At 48.8% G+C, this 15638-nt stretch overlaps 1 protein-coding gene across 2 annotated transcripts in view; it reads left to right on the top strand.

The window, feature by feature from the left end:
* Nucleotides 1-14665, top strand: part of Zbtb40 (zinc finger and BTB domain containing 40) — an 84840-nt gene extending 70175 nt beyond the window's left edge. For both annotated transcript variants that reach the window (XM_023722499.1, XM_004637623.2), the window contains 6 exons: nucleotides 2642-2806; nucleotides 5758-5972; nucleotides 7490-7652; nucleotides 8366-8452; nucleotides 9856-10082; nucleotides 11799-14665. In XM_023722499.1, coding sequence (XP_023578267.1) covers nucleotides 2642-2806; nucleotides 5758-5972; nucleotides 7490-7652; nucleotides 8366-8452; nucleotides 9856-10082; nucleotides 11799-11990 — 1049 coding nt within the window. In that variant the 3' untranslated portion in view covers nucleotides 11991-14665. The remainder of the gene's footprint in view (nucleotides 1-2641; nucleotides 2807-5757; nucleotides 5973-7489; nucleotides 7653-8365; nucleotides 8453-9855; nucleotides 10083-11798) is intronic.
* The last annotated feature ends 973 nt before the right edge of the window (nucleotides 14666-15638 follow it).

The following is a 15638-nucleotide window of genomic DNA, read 5'->3' as shown; positions in this document are numbered from 1 at the left end:
CTTCCTCACCTCCTTCCAAGATTTCCTTCACACCTCCCCTCTGCTAGTCCTTCCAGCCACCCGGAGAGAATCTCAGCACCCCAGCCTCATCCCCTTATCCTTCTTCTCCATAGTGCATATCATGTACTGGATGTCTACATTACTAATTTGTACTCTCTCTTTTTAGAGTATAAGCTCTATGAAGATATAGCTCACAGCGCATGAGTGTGTGCACGCACACACACTGAATTCAGGAAACTTGACAATAATCAACCCTCACATATTTGTTGACAAAGCATTTCTTGAGTGCTTTTCCCTGCGTGGGGATATTATAAATACATACACCCTCTGCCTATGGAGCTTACACTCCAAGGAATAAGATAGTAGATAAATCTGCAGTAGAAATCCAGAGGATAGCCATTGCTATGAAGAAAAATAAAGCCAGATAGCAGGGAAATGACAAGATTGGTGCTGTTCCTGCCATCAGCAACTCCTGTGAGAGAGGGTTTTAATTGTGAAACTCAAATACAGTGGGGGAACCAGTAGATGGCCTAGGAGAAGAGTGTCAAGCATAGAACCTGATCTCCAGAGTGGGAATGAGCTTTTATCTGCTTGAGAGACCATGGAGAACTGGAAGTAGCTAAAGCAGAGTCTGTGAGGGGAGCGTGGTAAGTGTGAAGGCCAGATAGGTCATTGAGCCAGGTCCTTTTGGGTCTCATAGCCAGGTAAGGACTTTGCGCTGTTACATGAAGAAGCTTAGTTTCAATGCTGCTTTAACAAATTGCCAGAATAATGGCTTAAAACATCCCTAATGTGTTACCTTCCCATTCTTGAGGCTGGAAGTTAAAAAAATGGGTCTGATGAAGCTGAAATCAAGGTTGCAGAATTGTGTTCCTTCTGATGGAGGCACTAGAGGAAGGCTTGTTCCTCACCTTTCCGAGCCTCAAGTGCCACCAACAGTCCATGGCTCATGGCCACATCCCTCCAGCCTGTGCCTCTGTCACTCCTTCCATCTGCCAGGAGCTTTTGGATTCTGTTGGGCCATCTGAAGAATCCATGATGATCTTTCCCTCACAAGATCCTTGACTTGGTCACAGGCCCCAAGTTCTTCTGCTAAGTGAGATAGCAGTTAACAGGCTTTAGGGTTCGGAATATAGGCATCTTTGGACCGTATCCACTGACCACAGGAAGCCACTGGAGGATTTTGAGCAAAGATATGATAGGGTGTGATTTACATTCTTAGTTGTTAGCTCAGGACTCTGTGAACCAGTTCAGGGTGAGGGTTGAGAGGCAGAGGGAGTCAGTTACAGTGGTCCACCCAAGGGAGAGGCATGGTCACTGGAGGTCGTGGGTCGAAAGAGTGTTCCAGATGGAGGATGTATTTTTGAAAGTAGAGATAACAGGACTCGTGATTGGTTGGATATAGGGGAAGAAAGGAATTATGGATGGTTGTGGGGCTAGGGCATGAGCAGCAGAGTGAGAGACATCTCATTGAGTGAGGTGGGAGGCTGTGTGGCAGGTTACAGGAGCCCTGCTTTGATTTGAGATGCTTGGTTGAGCTCTGAAGGAAAGGTGGAGCATGCAGGGTTGGGAGTTTTAAATAGGGGAGTTTTAGGAGACAGTGGAGCCACTAATGTGGAGGCAGGTACCAGGCTCTGAGGTGAGATTGGAAAGTGAGGGTAGAGAACATCAAGAACTAAGCCCCCAGGCTTCTCAAAGTGTTGCAACTTTTGATTCAAGAAACCCCTTTCCCTAGCAAATCTTATTTCAAAGCCAAGTAGGTAAAATATGAGGAGGCTAATTGCCCTGGTTGAAGTAGGGCCTAGGATTGGGAAGGACTGGTCTGCAGCCTCTTCTCCTTGAGCTTCGCCTCCCTGATTACTCTGCTTCCTCCCTTGGCCTGTGAGGGAACTAGGAGGCTCCGCTGGCCAACCTTCTGTGCCAGTGCCAGTCCCAGACTTGCCCTTTATCTGTTTTTCTAACAATATTTGGTAGTGTAGTTACTGTGTCCTCATTATGTGTGTGAGAAAGTCAGGAAGCCAAGGGATATGTAACAACTTCACAGCAAGTCCCTAAAAAAAAGCTTTCATTTTAAGTTGAGTTTGGTGCCACCTACCTACATCCTAGCGCTCTGGGAGGCCAAGGCAGGGGAATCACAAGTACAAGCTCAGCTGTGGCAACTTAGTGAAACTCTGTCTCAAAATACAAAAATTTTAAATAAATCTGAGAATTGTTGCTCAATGCAAAGGCCATGGGCTTGGTCCTCAGTGCTACAAAAACCAGTTTTGTTCTTTTCTGAATCCATGTTTCGTATTTGTTTGTAGTCCCAAATCCATAGTTTTACCAGGTGGTGTAAACTCACAGGGATGTATATGTTGGCCAGGGTAGAATGCGCTCTTTCTCGTGTGGTGGTCTGATGAAGAGATGGCTTCTCTTGCATGATGGGAAGTCTGTCTCTGTCCTCTGCACTCACCTTCGATGTGAAGGGCTGTGTTTGCACATTTGAAAGGATGGGTCAGACCTCTTACCCAGTGTATGACAGATTGCCTGAGGTTTTAATGTTAGTTCCCAGAGGACATTTCCCTGATAGGATTCTTAGAATTTGATTTTGTAGGAATGCTATGTTTAATGCTAGTTCTCACAATCCCATGTATATTTTCAGGAAAAATGTATGCGTGCCAGTACTGTGATGCTGTGTTTGCCCAGTCCATCGAGCTGTCCCGCCACGTCAGGACTCATACTGGAGACAAGCCGTATGTCTGCAGGGACTGTGGCAAGGGCTTCCGGCAAGCTAATGGCCTCTCCATCCACCTGCACACCTTTCACAGTATGTACTGAGTTTGTGGGGGTCAGGCACTCAGGGCCAGGCTTGGCACTGAGAAAGGGTGAGCAATCATACAGAGACATCCCTCCACCAGAGCCAGGCCCCATTCAGTGCCCTCCTTTCCCTCCCTTAGTCTCCTACAAAGCCCGCAGTCTCTCCTTCCCATTTCAAAAGAATCCCATTTTATTATTCCACTGTATGATGCTGATTGCTGTGTGTCTAGGCTGTTTCCTGTCTTCCTCTTTAGCCCACCTGGCATTATATGGCCTGAACAGACACAAATTATATTTGAAGGAGATGCCTCTGAGACTGACAGGCTCCCAGGGAACTGGAGTGTTTCCATTAATCCACAGAGCTGCTGTTTTCTCCTCAACCTTCCTCCACTCTCATTGTCTATTCATACCTACCTTTTCCTGTAAGAGCAAGCCTGGCTTTGTTCTAGCTCATTCTTCCATCCTAGGTAGTGCTGGGCATGTTCCTTTAAAGCTTCCTGTCTAACCTTCTCTGGCAAGTGTATTATACAATAGTACCTCAGGTCATGCACTTAATTCATCCCATGATTTTGAGGAAAATGGCCATGTTTGAGTTTGTACAAAAAAGATGGTCACAGTCGTGTCCATTACCTGTTGAGAGTTTGCAAACCAAATAAGTTCACAAACAAGCATTCATGAACTGAGGTACCAATGTATTTCCCTCAGCTCAGTCTGTCCCTGTCTTTCTCCCTTTCTTCTAAAACGGTTACAGGCATATACTTTTATTCAAAACACATTCACACATGTGCATGTGCAAAGGAAAAATGAATCCTGGGGCTCTTATCGCATGGTATGGCTGGTCCCCCGTGCTTTCCGCAGTCTCCCTTGATGCAGGTAGCATGTCGTCAGCGTGTAGAGGGGCAGGAAAATTGAACGCTTGGACTTTGAAATCACACAGCCTTGGACATGAATCTTGACCCTTCCACTTACTTTTTGGAGACGTTAAACAAATTTCTTTGCTTTCCTAAAGCCTCTTAGGCCCCTTCCAGACAAGAGCAAATAACACAATGCCACTGCCTTGGATTGTTGTAAGAATTAAATAAGCATGTAAGCATGAAGTTCCATGCCTGACATACGGAAGTGTTCAGTAAATGCCAGATATTATTAGTGATAAGAGCACCCCTGTTGGGTACCACCTGTCACCTTCAGAGCTTGTCTAATTTGCAAGCCAGCCACCTTGCATATCCTTCTTCCCCTCCCCATTCCCCACTTGTTTTCTCACATACCAGCTTCTAGCTTTGGTAAATGTGTCTCGCAACATGTGCTTTATGTAAACACATCTATGTCTGTTGTCATCCAGCCAATGGTGATTTTGCCAGAAAGCCTGTGTGCCCAGCATGAGTGGATCCTGGGTCATGCAGGAAGAGTACAAGATGTGGCCCCTTCTTTCCAAGGAGTTACCAAGACTGTCCCAAAATTCCAGTTATAGTAGTCTTGCAGATGGGTGGGATTTGGCTTGGGTCCAGCTCCACAGTTTTAATTCCTTAAGATGACATTGTGCTTTAGTCTTCTTTTCCTAGTAGCATCACGTGAGAATCAGGAAGTGGGAGGAAGATGCTAATTTTCAGAATGAAAAGGACCCAAGATACTTTGCCATGCCCTGGAGCTCTGTATATCCTCATCCAGCTTCTTTCTCCTTGATACTACATACACCCTTGCCCATTCCTCGCATTTTTTTTTCTTTTCTAATTTATTTTATTTTGATACAGGGTCTGCTACACAGTTTGGACTCATAGTGATCCTCCTGTCTCAGCCACCCTGGTGCTGGGATTATAGGCATGCATGCCACCACGCCTGGTTCTGGGCCAGTTCCATTTCTGCGCGGCATGCCATACCAGGGATCAACTCGGGACCTTGTGCTTGCTAGGCAGGCACTTAGGCCACCGAGCTATCTCCTCAAGCCATTCCTTGCATTTCTGAGGGTCACATCATTGCTCTTGGAAATATAAGTCAAAGCATTTTAAAAGACAGTGTGAAACTGAGATTTCAAGAGCTACTGTCCACACCATCCAGAGGGAAACTAGTTAATGGTTCCAAATGTTGCTGCATGTCAGAATTCCTACATTAATCTGAGTTAGTACACAAGTAAGATTGACATGTAGGTTGGACCTTTTTTCTGGGCAATGCATTTTATTAAAACATTTTCTTTCTGTTGCTTTTATTTATTTATTTTTTGGTGGAACTGGGGATTGAACTCAGGCCCTTGTGCTTGCCAGGGAAGCGCTTATTCCACTAATCCATCTCCCTAGCCCCTTCTGTTGCTTTTAAAAAGACAGAAGATTTCTGTCACCCATGTGACAAGTATATTCTCCATCGGTGCTACTTATGTTTGAGATCACACTGAGAAGTTAGCATGTGCAGTTGAGCTAGTGCTTCAGAGTGTAGGCTTGTGAATGAGGGCCATTTCCAAGTTACACACTTGGGTAAGGCACTAGCTTAACTGTCTACAGGCTGTTTTTTCCCAGCCTATAAAATAAGAATGGAACCTACTCAGGGGTGTTGGAAAGAGTATGGGAGTTATAATACACTTAGAACATGCTTCATAAGGCACTTACTAAATGTCATCCGTGATAGTTTCTCATGACAAAACATAATGATGATAAGGTGTGCTGGAAATCTCTACAGAGAACTACGAAACTTAGTGTGTCACTGCAAACGGGAAGGGCAAGGATACTACTCCTTGGAAAGTGGCGAAGTAGCATTTGACACTTAGGTTAGAAAGTGGGATGAACTCTTTGCTGCTGCATAATGGTTAATCCAGAAAGCTCGTCATGGCCCACCTAGGGTGAAGGCAGGGGCGATAGGCCTTGTTGCACTGACTTGGTCTCTGGAGTCTGTGATCCTCCACTAATTGCTGCCTGTGGTGTTTTTTCCCCTCTCTTCCTCTTCCTCTTCCTTTGCTGCTGTCCTTCTTGGAACCAGACATAGAAGATCCTTATGATTGCAAGAAATGCAGGATGAGTTTCCCCACTCTGCAGGATCACCGGAAGCACATTCATGAGGTGCATTCCAAAGAATACCACCCTTGCCCCACGTGCGGGAAGATCTTCAGTGCCCCTTCCATGCTGGAACGACACATGGTGACCCATGTCGGAGGGAAGCCTTTCAGCTGCGGAATCTGCAACAAGGCCTACCAGGTGACCCAACTTCCCGTGCCACTGGGAGCTTCCCCCAGTGCCTGCCCTGTTCTTCACTTGCCTCCCTGATGTTCACGTTTGTAACTTGCAGCTTGTCCCTTCTTGTCCTCAAGAGGTGACAGTTTGTTTCTCCTGATGGACGGGCTGGGAGTGCAGCGTAGTAGTATGCATGCTCATCATGGGTGAGGCCCTGAGTTTGATCCCCAGTACTTCAAAAACCAAAAAATAATTTGTCATTCATATTCTTTGAGATCTGGCCAGTGATATAATGGGAGCTGTAACTGAAGCAGAGAGTTCTTACACCTCTCTCTTACCCATCAGCTTTTCCCCTCCTTTCGTCTTTTTGAGATAGTTTCAGGCTGGCCTTGAACTCATTTTGTAGCCCAAGCTGGTCTTGAACTCACAGTGACCCTCGTACCTTAGTCTCCCAAGTGCTGGGATTACAGGCACTTGCCACTATGCCCAGAGACATGAGCTTTGTCCTGAGCTGAATGCTGCCTTTCCCCTTAGACGCTGTTGCTCTGCAGTACTTGTTTCCAGGGACACGAGAGTGATGATGGGTAGTGAATCACCATCCAGAATTACTTTTTTTTTTTTTTTAAACTTCCAGGGAAGAGCTCTGTGTTTTTACCTTGGAACTTGGAATGTAATTAAAGTAAAATTTCATGTAGGACTAAAAAAAAAAAGAAGTGGTTTTTTTGTTGTTGTTGTTGGCCTCAGGATGCCTTCAGCACAGGTCTGGTTTGGCTTGAGGATCTGAGGATCAAACCACAGCATCCTGAACCTCACTGCTTTGTTTAAGCAGGCACTTAAACCACTGAGCTAATGGGCAGACCCCCCATATAGGACTAAAATAAAAGGAAAACTCATCTGTGAGAAGCTTTCCCAGAAAGAAATGTCCCTGCTGACACCTCTAAGGTGGAGGTATGGATAGAAGAAGAGCAGCTGATTTAGAAATGGAGAGCAACATGTGCCAAGCCTCATGCATTGTCGCATTGGTATGACACAGCTGAGTTAGACCTGGGCTTGATCTCTAGGAGACCAAGAATTGTATTCAGCATTCTCAGTGCTATTCTGGAACCTGGGGCAGAGAGGGCTGCTTGCTCCTGGAGCCTACGCGTTCTTCCTCCAGCAGGTTGCTGTGCTACACCCCTGGACTTTTGGGAAGCAGCAAGGCATATCACAGTCTGAAAAATAGATGTTCCAGGCAGGGGGCCAGGCTTACTCCTACTCCTCCTGTTTACCGACTGTGTGACCTTGGGCAAGTCACTTAATCGCTCTGTGCCCCAGCTTCTGCCTCACTGGGAGGGTACTAACATCCCCATCAGCTTGTTGTGAGCAGTGAGGGGCATGGAGGACTTAGCCTCTTCCTAGGTTCCCAGTTGCCTAGGCTCTCCTCAGCTGTGCACCCTGTGTGATGGGTAAAGGTCTGACTCTAGATCCATGAGCTTGTCTCGGAACACCTTTTCTCTCTCATGAGGACCTCTGGGACCTAATATTTGTTAAATTCCTTATAGCAATTGTCTGGTTTGTGGTACCACAATCGGACCCACCATCCTGATGTATTCGCTGCTCAGAACCATCGATCATCCAAATTCTCATCACTCCAGTGCAGCTCCTGTGATAAAACCTTTTCCAACACCATTGAGCACAAGAAGCATATCAAAGCAGAGCATGCAGGTGAGTTTGGGGGGCCACAGTCCCAGTGTGAGCTGGTGTGTGGGAGGGGCTTGATGCATGAGCATCCTGGCTTCTACCTGGAAATGCTGGCTTCAGTGCTGTGGTGTGCTGTGCTAAGCCGACTCCACCCTTCGGTCTCAGCACCCCTGAAGGATGCCACAGCCCTCCATCGGTAGCAGTAGCTTAGGTGGCAGCAATTATCACTCCTGGAATCCTAGAGCAGTGTGATCCTGCCAGCCCGCAAGCAAGACCTAGTCACAGTGTGTGGGAAGGGTATCAGCTTTGGTGGCAGGCTTCCCTGGGAGGGAATCCTGACTCCAGCACTTACCAGCTGCATGACCTTGGCAAGTGACTTCTCTTTTCTGAGCCTGTTTCCTTCTCAGAATGGGAGTTATTAATACCTGCCTTGCAGATAAATTTGGGCATAATCACAACAGCTGTCAGTTACCGAGCATTTCCTGTGTGTAGGGCACCAGCCAAGCACTCTATGTGTATTTCTTCATTTAAATTCTCAAACCCTCTCTACATCCAGACAGGCTGGTCCAAATCAGTGTTCTTTACCACTGAGTTGCACACACTTCCTTCAGGGTTAAGGCTGCTCGCACGTGGTAGGAGATGATATGGGCAGTGCCAGTCCTCGCCCGACATGCCTCTGGTCGTGGAGGAGCCACCCTTTCCCCTTTCCCCTCACTTCTTTCCTCTGCACCTCACAGATGTGAAGTTTCACGAATGCGAGCAGTGTAAGGAGCTCTTTCCCACGCCAGCTGTGCTGCAGATTCACATCAAGTGCCAGCACTCAGGTCAGTGTGCATGCCCTGGGCCAGAATGCCCAGGCAAGAGTCACCTGCCTCAGTGTCCTTACCTGCAGAGCAGGAGCAGCTATAGTACCTATCTTACAGGGTAACTGGGAAATACTACAGCCTCGCCCCAGTAAGTAGCCCTTAGGTATTAGGCCGTGATTGTCACTGTTGCTGCTGTATTTCACCAAGTGTAAAATGCCACTTATAAAGTGCACCTTTTTGTTTCTTTGTTTTAAGGCAGAGTCTTGCTGAGTCTCTTAAGGTACCAGGCTTAGCTTTAATGTGAATTCCACCTGCCTCAGACTCCTATTCCCCATGTAAAATGCTCCTCTTTTTGTACCAGGAATCGAACTCAGGATTTTGCTCTTGCCAGGCAGGCGCTTATGCCTCTGAGCTATATCCCCAGCTAAGATGTGCTTTTTTTTTTTTTTTGCGAAACCGGGGAATGAACTCAGGCCCTTGCGCTTGCCAGGGAAGCGCTTATTCCACTGAGCCATCTCCCCAGCCCCAGATGTGCCATTTTAAAAAAAGTGCTACTGGGTTAAACATTTTTTTTATCATTTAGGATTTGTAATTTAGCCTCAATGCTATTTTAGTCTTAATCTGACTTAAATTTGAGGCCACGCACTCATAAATGCACAGGTGAAAATGAAAACACAGGAAATGAATTGATTGAGGGGCGAATCCAGTTTCTCAGAGTAACTTTGGATTCCACTTGTGGATATGTGTGTCTCTCCACCCAGTGTTTACCCTGTCACCAGAGCACTGGTGGTGTTAGAGCCCAGAGCTGGAGGCTATTGCTTTGGTCTCTGAACGTTATGTGAACTAGACTGCTTTTGATTCCTGGTTTAGGAATGTACCTAACTCTTCATAGGTTACCTCCTCTCTCCTAGAACATTTTGATCCTGTGAATTACAAGTGCACCATCCTGTGGTGGGGGCTCTATTCTGGCTGTGGACATGCATCCTGTAAGTCTGGATGTCTGTGCACACACAGGTGTTACAGCCACACCTGACTGCCTCCAGCCCATAGCAGACAGAGATACCATTGGTCCCATCCAGGGAGCTGAAAGTGAGCTTAGAATAATAAAGGACAGTGTCATCAGTGTTACTGACTGCTGCTGAGTGGATAATAGACTTCATCCCAGGCAAATTTAGCCTAGGTCTAATGCTAATGAAACTAGACTTTGAGAGCCCCTCTACATGAAAGGGATCCTTCATGGCTCTGCATCTAGTTCTGTTTGTCATTTGGTCTATGTTTGTCCTTTTGTAAGGAGGGCCCCTCCAAATGGTACTAGTTTCAGGTCCCCCAGAATCTTGCTGTGCCTCTCCTCAAGCTTTCTGCTACTGTCTCTCCCAGTCATTCCATCCCCAGTCTTAGCTCTTCTGTCTCCCCTCCTCCAGGGTCCCAACCATTCAGGTGCTTGTACTGTGCAGCTACTTTCCGCTTCCCTGGAGCACTGCAGCACCACGTCACCACGGAGCACTTCAAGCAGTCGGAGAGCACCTTCCCCTGTGAGCTCTGTGGGGAGCTCTTCACCTCCCAGCCTCAGCTGGATGGCCACCTGGAATCTGAACATCCAAAGGTGGTGGGCACTGAAACCCAGGCGGCTACTTCTCCGATGGTGCAGGTGATTCTGGGGCCCCTGGGAACACAGATTGCAACTGTGGGGTTCCTAGGGGATTTATAGAGGGGCCTCGGTCCCGACACTCATTCTTACTTCCTAGGGCTCTTTCAGGGTCTGTGAGTAATGTATTAATGATCTTAAGTGTTTCTGGACCTCTTACCAAACGGAACAGAAAATTCTAGTCTCCTGGCAGCCCTTAAGATAGAAAATTTACAGAAGTAGAAGGCTCTTTGTTTCTCCACCCCATTCACACACTTCCCACCTTCCAAGAGATGCCTTGGGATATGGAGGATGTGCAGGCAACCTTCGGGGTGGCTATGCACTTTCTGAGATGGGGACCACTGCAGGTCAAGCCCACGGCGGCTCCTGTGGCGGGACACAGCCTCATTTGGGCATGTCTGGACTTCTCCCCTTACCTGCTGAGAAGCTCACCTTTTGTCAGTGTTTTGAGCCTAAGCCTGAACCAGCCTGTGTTTACCTGGTCTTCTCCTCTCCTCCTGATCTGGGGAGAGGGTAGCAGAAAAGATGAAACTGAACTCAGCCGGTTGGCAGTGACCTGTGGATGGGTTGGAGAGGAGCTGTAAAGTGATGAAGGCTTTAGTCTGTTGGACGTCCCACTGCCCAGTCACATAGGTCAGTCGTGTGCAAACTAAATTCTTAGAGCCTGTGGGGGACAGAGGGCAGGTCAGGTGGGCAGGACTCCAGGTGACACTCCTATTGCCATTACCAGACCCTCTCTGCTTTCATCTTTTTTGTGATAGAGTTCTTGATAAAATGTCCTGCATGGGGGTCTCCAACCCTAAGGTAAAGAAAATTTGTTTGAAAACTAAGATGCTAGATAGCTGTTGATTAAATATCTCAGTTGCTTTGCTCACTCTGTAGCACAGAGAAGTAGCTGAGCTTGGCTTCCACACTTGTGTGCTTGCTCTCCTCTCTTGGCTGGTTCTTAAGAGCAGGTGGCTGTGCCCTCTGGGAGCTCACTGGTGTAAAAATATCCAGGGCCTCATGCTGCGCTAGGGTCCACAGGTCAGAGCACCATCTTGGAGGTTCAGGAAGGAACAGGGTGTGTTCAACCACGGAAGAGTTCTCCTGGAGCCCTAAAGGCTGCTTTCCACAGATGCACAGGTCTGGGAGGGGCATTGTGACCCGAGGAGAGGGGGTGCTCACCGTACTGGCTGGCTGAGCTAAACGAATGAGATATAGAAGCCACAGCTCCTCCCTGTCTTCCTCTGAGATTTGGAAGGTGTGTTCCCCAAGAAGGCTCTCATCCACACAGGTGCCCAGGGATGCCACCGCGGCAGGCCTGACTTCTGGTTAATCACCACCCCATTGCCATGTTTCAGGCACGAGGCCACCCACCTACAGTGGCGTTGCTGTAGCATAGCACTTTCCCTCTGCAGTGTCAGCTCAAGACAGGAAAAGCCAATGTGAGAAACTGAGCCAGTGTTCTCTGGTGTGTAATCATATAGTCCAGGCACCCTGAGATGGCATACTGAGCGAAATTATAGCAATTTCGTACACAGAGTTAAATTGTTTGCCTGCCTTCTCTTTTGCATCACTGGTGTATTAGACTTGCCTCTTCCCATTAGGCACAAGTAATTGCTCTCCTCAGGTGAAAATATAAATATCATCATTACAGCATGAAATGGAAGCCATGTACGTTCTGGGGAGCTCACCGTGGACACTGCCCAGAGCAGCCTCCTGCTTTTTCCTTTTCAGGTGATCCAGACTTCAGAGCCGGCAGCCCCGGAGCAGGTGATCACCCTGGAGGAGACCCAGCTGGCTGGGTCACAGGTGTTTGTGACTTTGCCAGACTCTCAGGCCTCCCAGACCAGCTCTGAGCTCGTGGCAGTGACTGTGGAGGATCTGCTGGATGGCACTGTGACCCTGATCTGTGGTGAGGCCAAGTGAGGCCCAGTTGCTCACCAGCAGAGGGACCCTGTGTCCGCTTCAGCACCGAAGCTCAGAAACCTGTCCTTTGTCCTTTCCTGCTGACCCGAGTAGTGAGCCTCTTAGCCTAGCACCAATCCAGATGACCTCACTCGCAGGACAGACAGAACCTCCATTGCCCTCACACCCAGCATCTGCGTCATGGATGCCGACTCTGCGTCCTCCATAGCCTGCAGCCTCCTCGCAGGCTGTTGCTCAGACCTCTATGCCACTGCCTCAGAAATAATCTGAAAGAGCAGTGGGATGGGAGCTGAGCTCAGGGAAGTGTGACACACTGGCAGCTCTCAGAGGACAGAAAGGCAGTTAGGTGGGGGACTGAGACCTGCCTGTGCCTCTGGCCATTTAAAAATAAGAAAAGCACAGCAGACCCACCCGGCCAGAAGCACACTTGCCCTCCCTCACTTGTGCCAGCCTCCCCTCTGCTCAGCGCCATCTCCTTCCTGTGCCTGTGCTCACACCAGCCACTAGGGTGGCTGCAGGACAGGTGGCAGTGTTAATGATGCCCTCATTTCCATGCCGGGTCCCACCAGGTCTGCAGTAGTAGCCTTCCTGAAACAGCCTTTGGCATGTTTCTCCTGGGAGTGTTTCCAGTGAGGCCATCCAGCTGAGGACAGGCTGCCTATGGGATGTTCTTCATGGCCTTCCCTGAAGGCTGCTTCTCACAGTTCTTCCTTATTCTCATCCCTTTTCTCTAATCAAAGGCTAATACTTCCACCTGCCCTGAAGGCCTGGCTCGCTGGCTCCCTCTGGGGTCAGTGATGTTGCTAATGAACCTGCAGCCTGCAGGTCGCTCTGTGCCTGCACCTGGAGGAGTAGCAGGCTGCCCCTGGCTCTGCTCCTCTGCCAGGGTGCTTGCCTTGTACGTGCCCAGCTCTCTGAGCTCTCCCAGCCTGCATACTTACTGCAGGTCAGTGATCCTTCTGAGTCTGAATTTCACAAAGCCTTTTATCTTTAGTTCCTAAAATATAATCTGGTAATTAATGGTTTGTGGAATCCATTATGAAGTGCAATTAGATGGATGTTGGTCCCTGCCGGTTAGAGAGAATGACGAGCATTTATCTTCTTTTCCTTGATGCCCAAAGGTTGGAGTGGGTTAGTGCAGTGTTTATACAGCAGGCAGGACCCCCTGCCACTTAGTGCGGCTTGACCCCTTGCAGAGGGACATCCAGTTGAATCGGCCACCCTCTGGCCACCCACTGGAGACATAGGCCCTGCCCCTTCTCCAGTCAGGTGTGCCTGTGTGGCTGTGTGCAGAGGCACCTAGGGTTCACTTTGGTCGTAGGTAAGCTTTTTTTTTTTTTTTGCACCAGGCACACAGGCAGGTAGGGTGCAGCTAATAGGGTTGAGATGGAGCCTTAGCTCTGACTGATATTTTCAGGGGCTGGCTGTCGTCTTCGTTGGCACTGGCTTTATGTGTGCTGTCCTTAAAACTGAGTTCCAGCCCCGGCCCGCTCTCCCCAGCTTGCCCTGGCCAACTGCTCCCACCTCCATTTGAGCTTGTTAGTTCTGGGAGTTTCCCATCCCAAAGGTTAGGGGAAGTATTTAAAGGAGAAGCGGCCTCAGAAACCAAATACTGACCAGAAGATGGTGCTCAAGTCTTAGGACTTCACCTCCCTGGGCAGCCCTTGCTGTTTCTACCAAGGCTTTCCCCATCCTTAGGTTTTCCAGTCCGCCCGGGCTGGCGGACCAGGGAGCGCTTGATCTGCAGGTGGCAGAATGGCACAAACTCTTCTCGTGGCACCAGAAGGACTCCTAGGAAAGATAGAGGACACAGCTTCCAGGCCTCGGTGCCGGGCCTGCAGGCTGGAGTGCAGTGCTTCACAAGCCATAGCGTGGTGAGAATTACACTGAGCAGCACCAAAACTTCTGCCTGTCAAAAAGCAAGATGGTAACACATGAAGTGCTGAGGGTTTGTAGCGGCAAGTAAGCTGGGGTTTTTTTAATCTCCTGAATAAAAAGTGAAGTAAGTTTTAAACCCAAGTGTCAGATTCTTTGCAGCACTGAGAAACCTTTTCCCAGGTGTCAGTGGGGACCCAGATGGTGGCCAGCTACTCTTGTCAGGACCACTGGTTTCCTTGCTCACCATGCTACGAGCAGCCGCCAGACCACCTGATGCCCTCATTCCCCCACCCTGGGCAGGAGGCACAGGGCAGCACAGCCCTGCACTCCTAGCCCTGGGCTGAGTGGGCCTCTTCACTGGCTGACTGATTTCATGGTGCTGCTCTCTGGAGAAGATGTGGGTTTTGTTGAAAAAGACTTTTTAAGCTTTCCTCCTCCTGCCCAAGAGACTTCCAAACTACTGCCATGGGGGACTTTGCTTGTGGTCTCTCTTGTCCACACTGCTTGCTTTCACCATGGCACCAATGTTCCCTTTGTTCATTCAGTGCTACTTGTGTAGTTTGGAGGTCTCCAGGCTTCTTGGAATGTGTGGATTTGTTCAGGAAACCCCCCAAGCTTCCTCTGCTCCCAAAGCTCAGGATCAAGCTGATGAGGTGCAGTTTGACCATGGGAACAGTGGAGTCAGGGAACAAGGTTTACCCATCACAGGTCAGCGAGGCCACAGATGGACAGTGGAAGAGCAGGACTTAGCATAGGCTGATGAGGCTTGGACCTTGCAAATGCATGAGCAGAACCTGGGCCAGAGGGGCAGCAATAGCGCAAGAACCAAGGTCTTCCTTGGTTCTTGTGTACAGTCTGCCTCTTCCGTCTCACAGCTGTATGTTGGGAAGCTGGTCCCCCCCTCCCCCAAGGAGCTGCTGACTTGTTGCCCACAGAGGCCCCTCAGCCACATTGCTTGGGCCAGAGCTCTTGTGGTCGACTGAGGGGTGAGATGAGGCACAGATGTTGGGCAGAGGAGATAGGGAGGGTCTCTGTTCTGTACTCCTGAGCCCAAGCAGAGCCTCAGAATCAGGGAAGGGTGAGGGGCCCTAAGAGTTCCCCCTCACCCTGAGGGCTCATGACACAATGCAGGTGGGAGGTGTGCCTTAAAATTGCATGTGCCTGAGAGTGCTTTACTGGTGAAGGACAGGAGGGCACTGCTAGCCTTACCACAGTGACAGGTGGGCCTAGGGCACAAGTGGTACTCCTGTCCAATTGGGACTACAAAGTGGACTGTGACAGAGAAGAGGCTGTAGTACTTTAGGCCTCCCAAAAGGAGGGTTCAATAGCCTGGCTAGCGTATCCACAAAATGCTTAGAAGGTAAGAAAATGGAAATAAAAGAAAGATTTTTAGTGTTGAAGGGAGTGTCTGAGGCAAGTTTGTTGTTTTGTTGTCAGAAACCTGGGGGCGAGCAGGATTTAGACCAATAGCTCAGTGGCACTGCTGAGACTCTACCTGGAAAGATGTGTGTACTTGGATTGTATTGTTGAGGGGGGAAAAGTCATTCCCTACAAACTGGGGAAATGTCATGCTTTCCTTTAGTCAAGCCAGTCACACCTGTTTCCATGTGGTCGGGACAACCAGCCCCCATTCGATGCTGTAAGTGGGATTGCAGACTATTACTCATGTTCAGCCTGCACTAATACGTGTAATAAAATACCTACTTGGAAAACAGGCGCTGCCTGAGTTTCAGGTGGACTGTGATGTTGCAGACCTGGCTTTCATTTGAT

Source organism: Octodon degus, unplaced genomic scaffold, assembly GCF_000260255.1.
Source record: "Octodon degus isolate 3935 unplaced genomic scaffold, OctDeg1.0 scaffold00092, whole genome shotgun sequence".
Taxonomy (NCBI): Eukaryota; Metazoa; Chordata; class Mammalia; order Rodentia; family Octodontidae; genus Octodon; species Octodon degus.
Note: the sequence above shows the minus strand (reverse complement) of the source record. Positions and strands in the feature narration are given on the sequence as shown.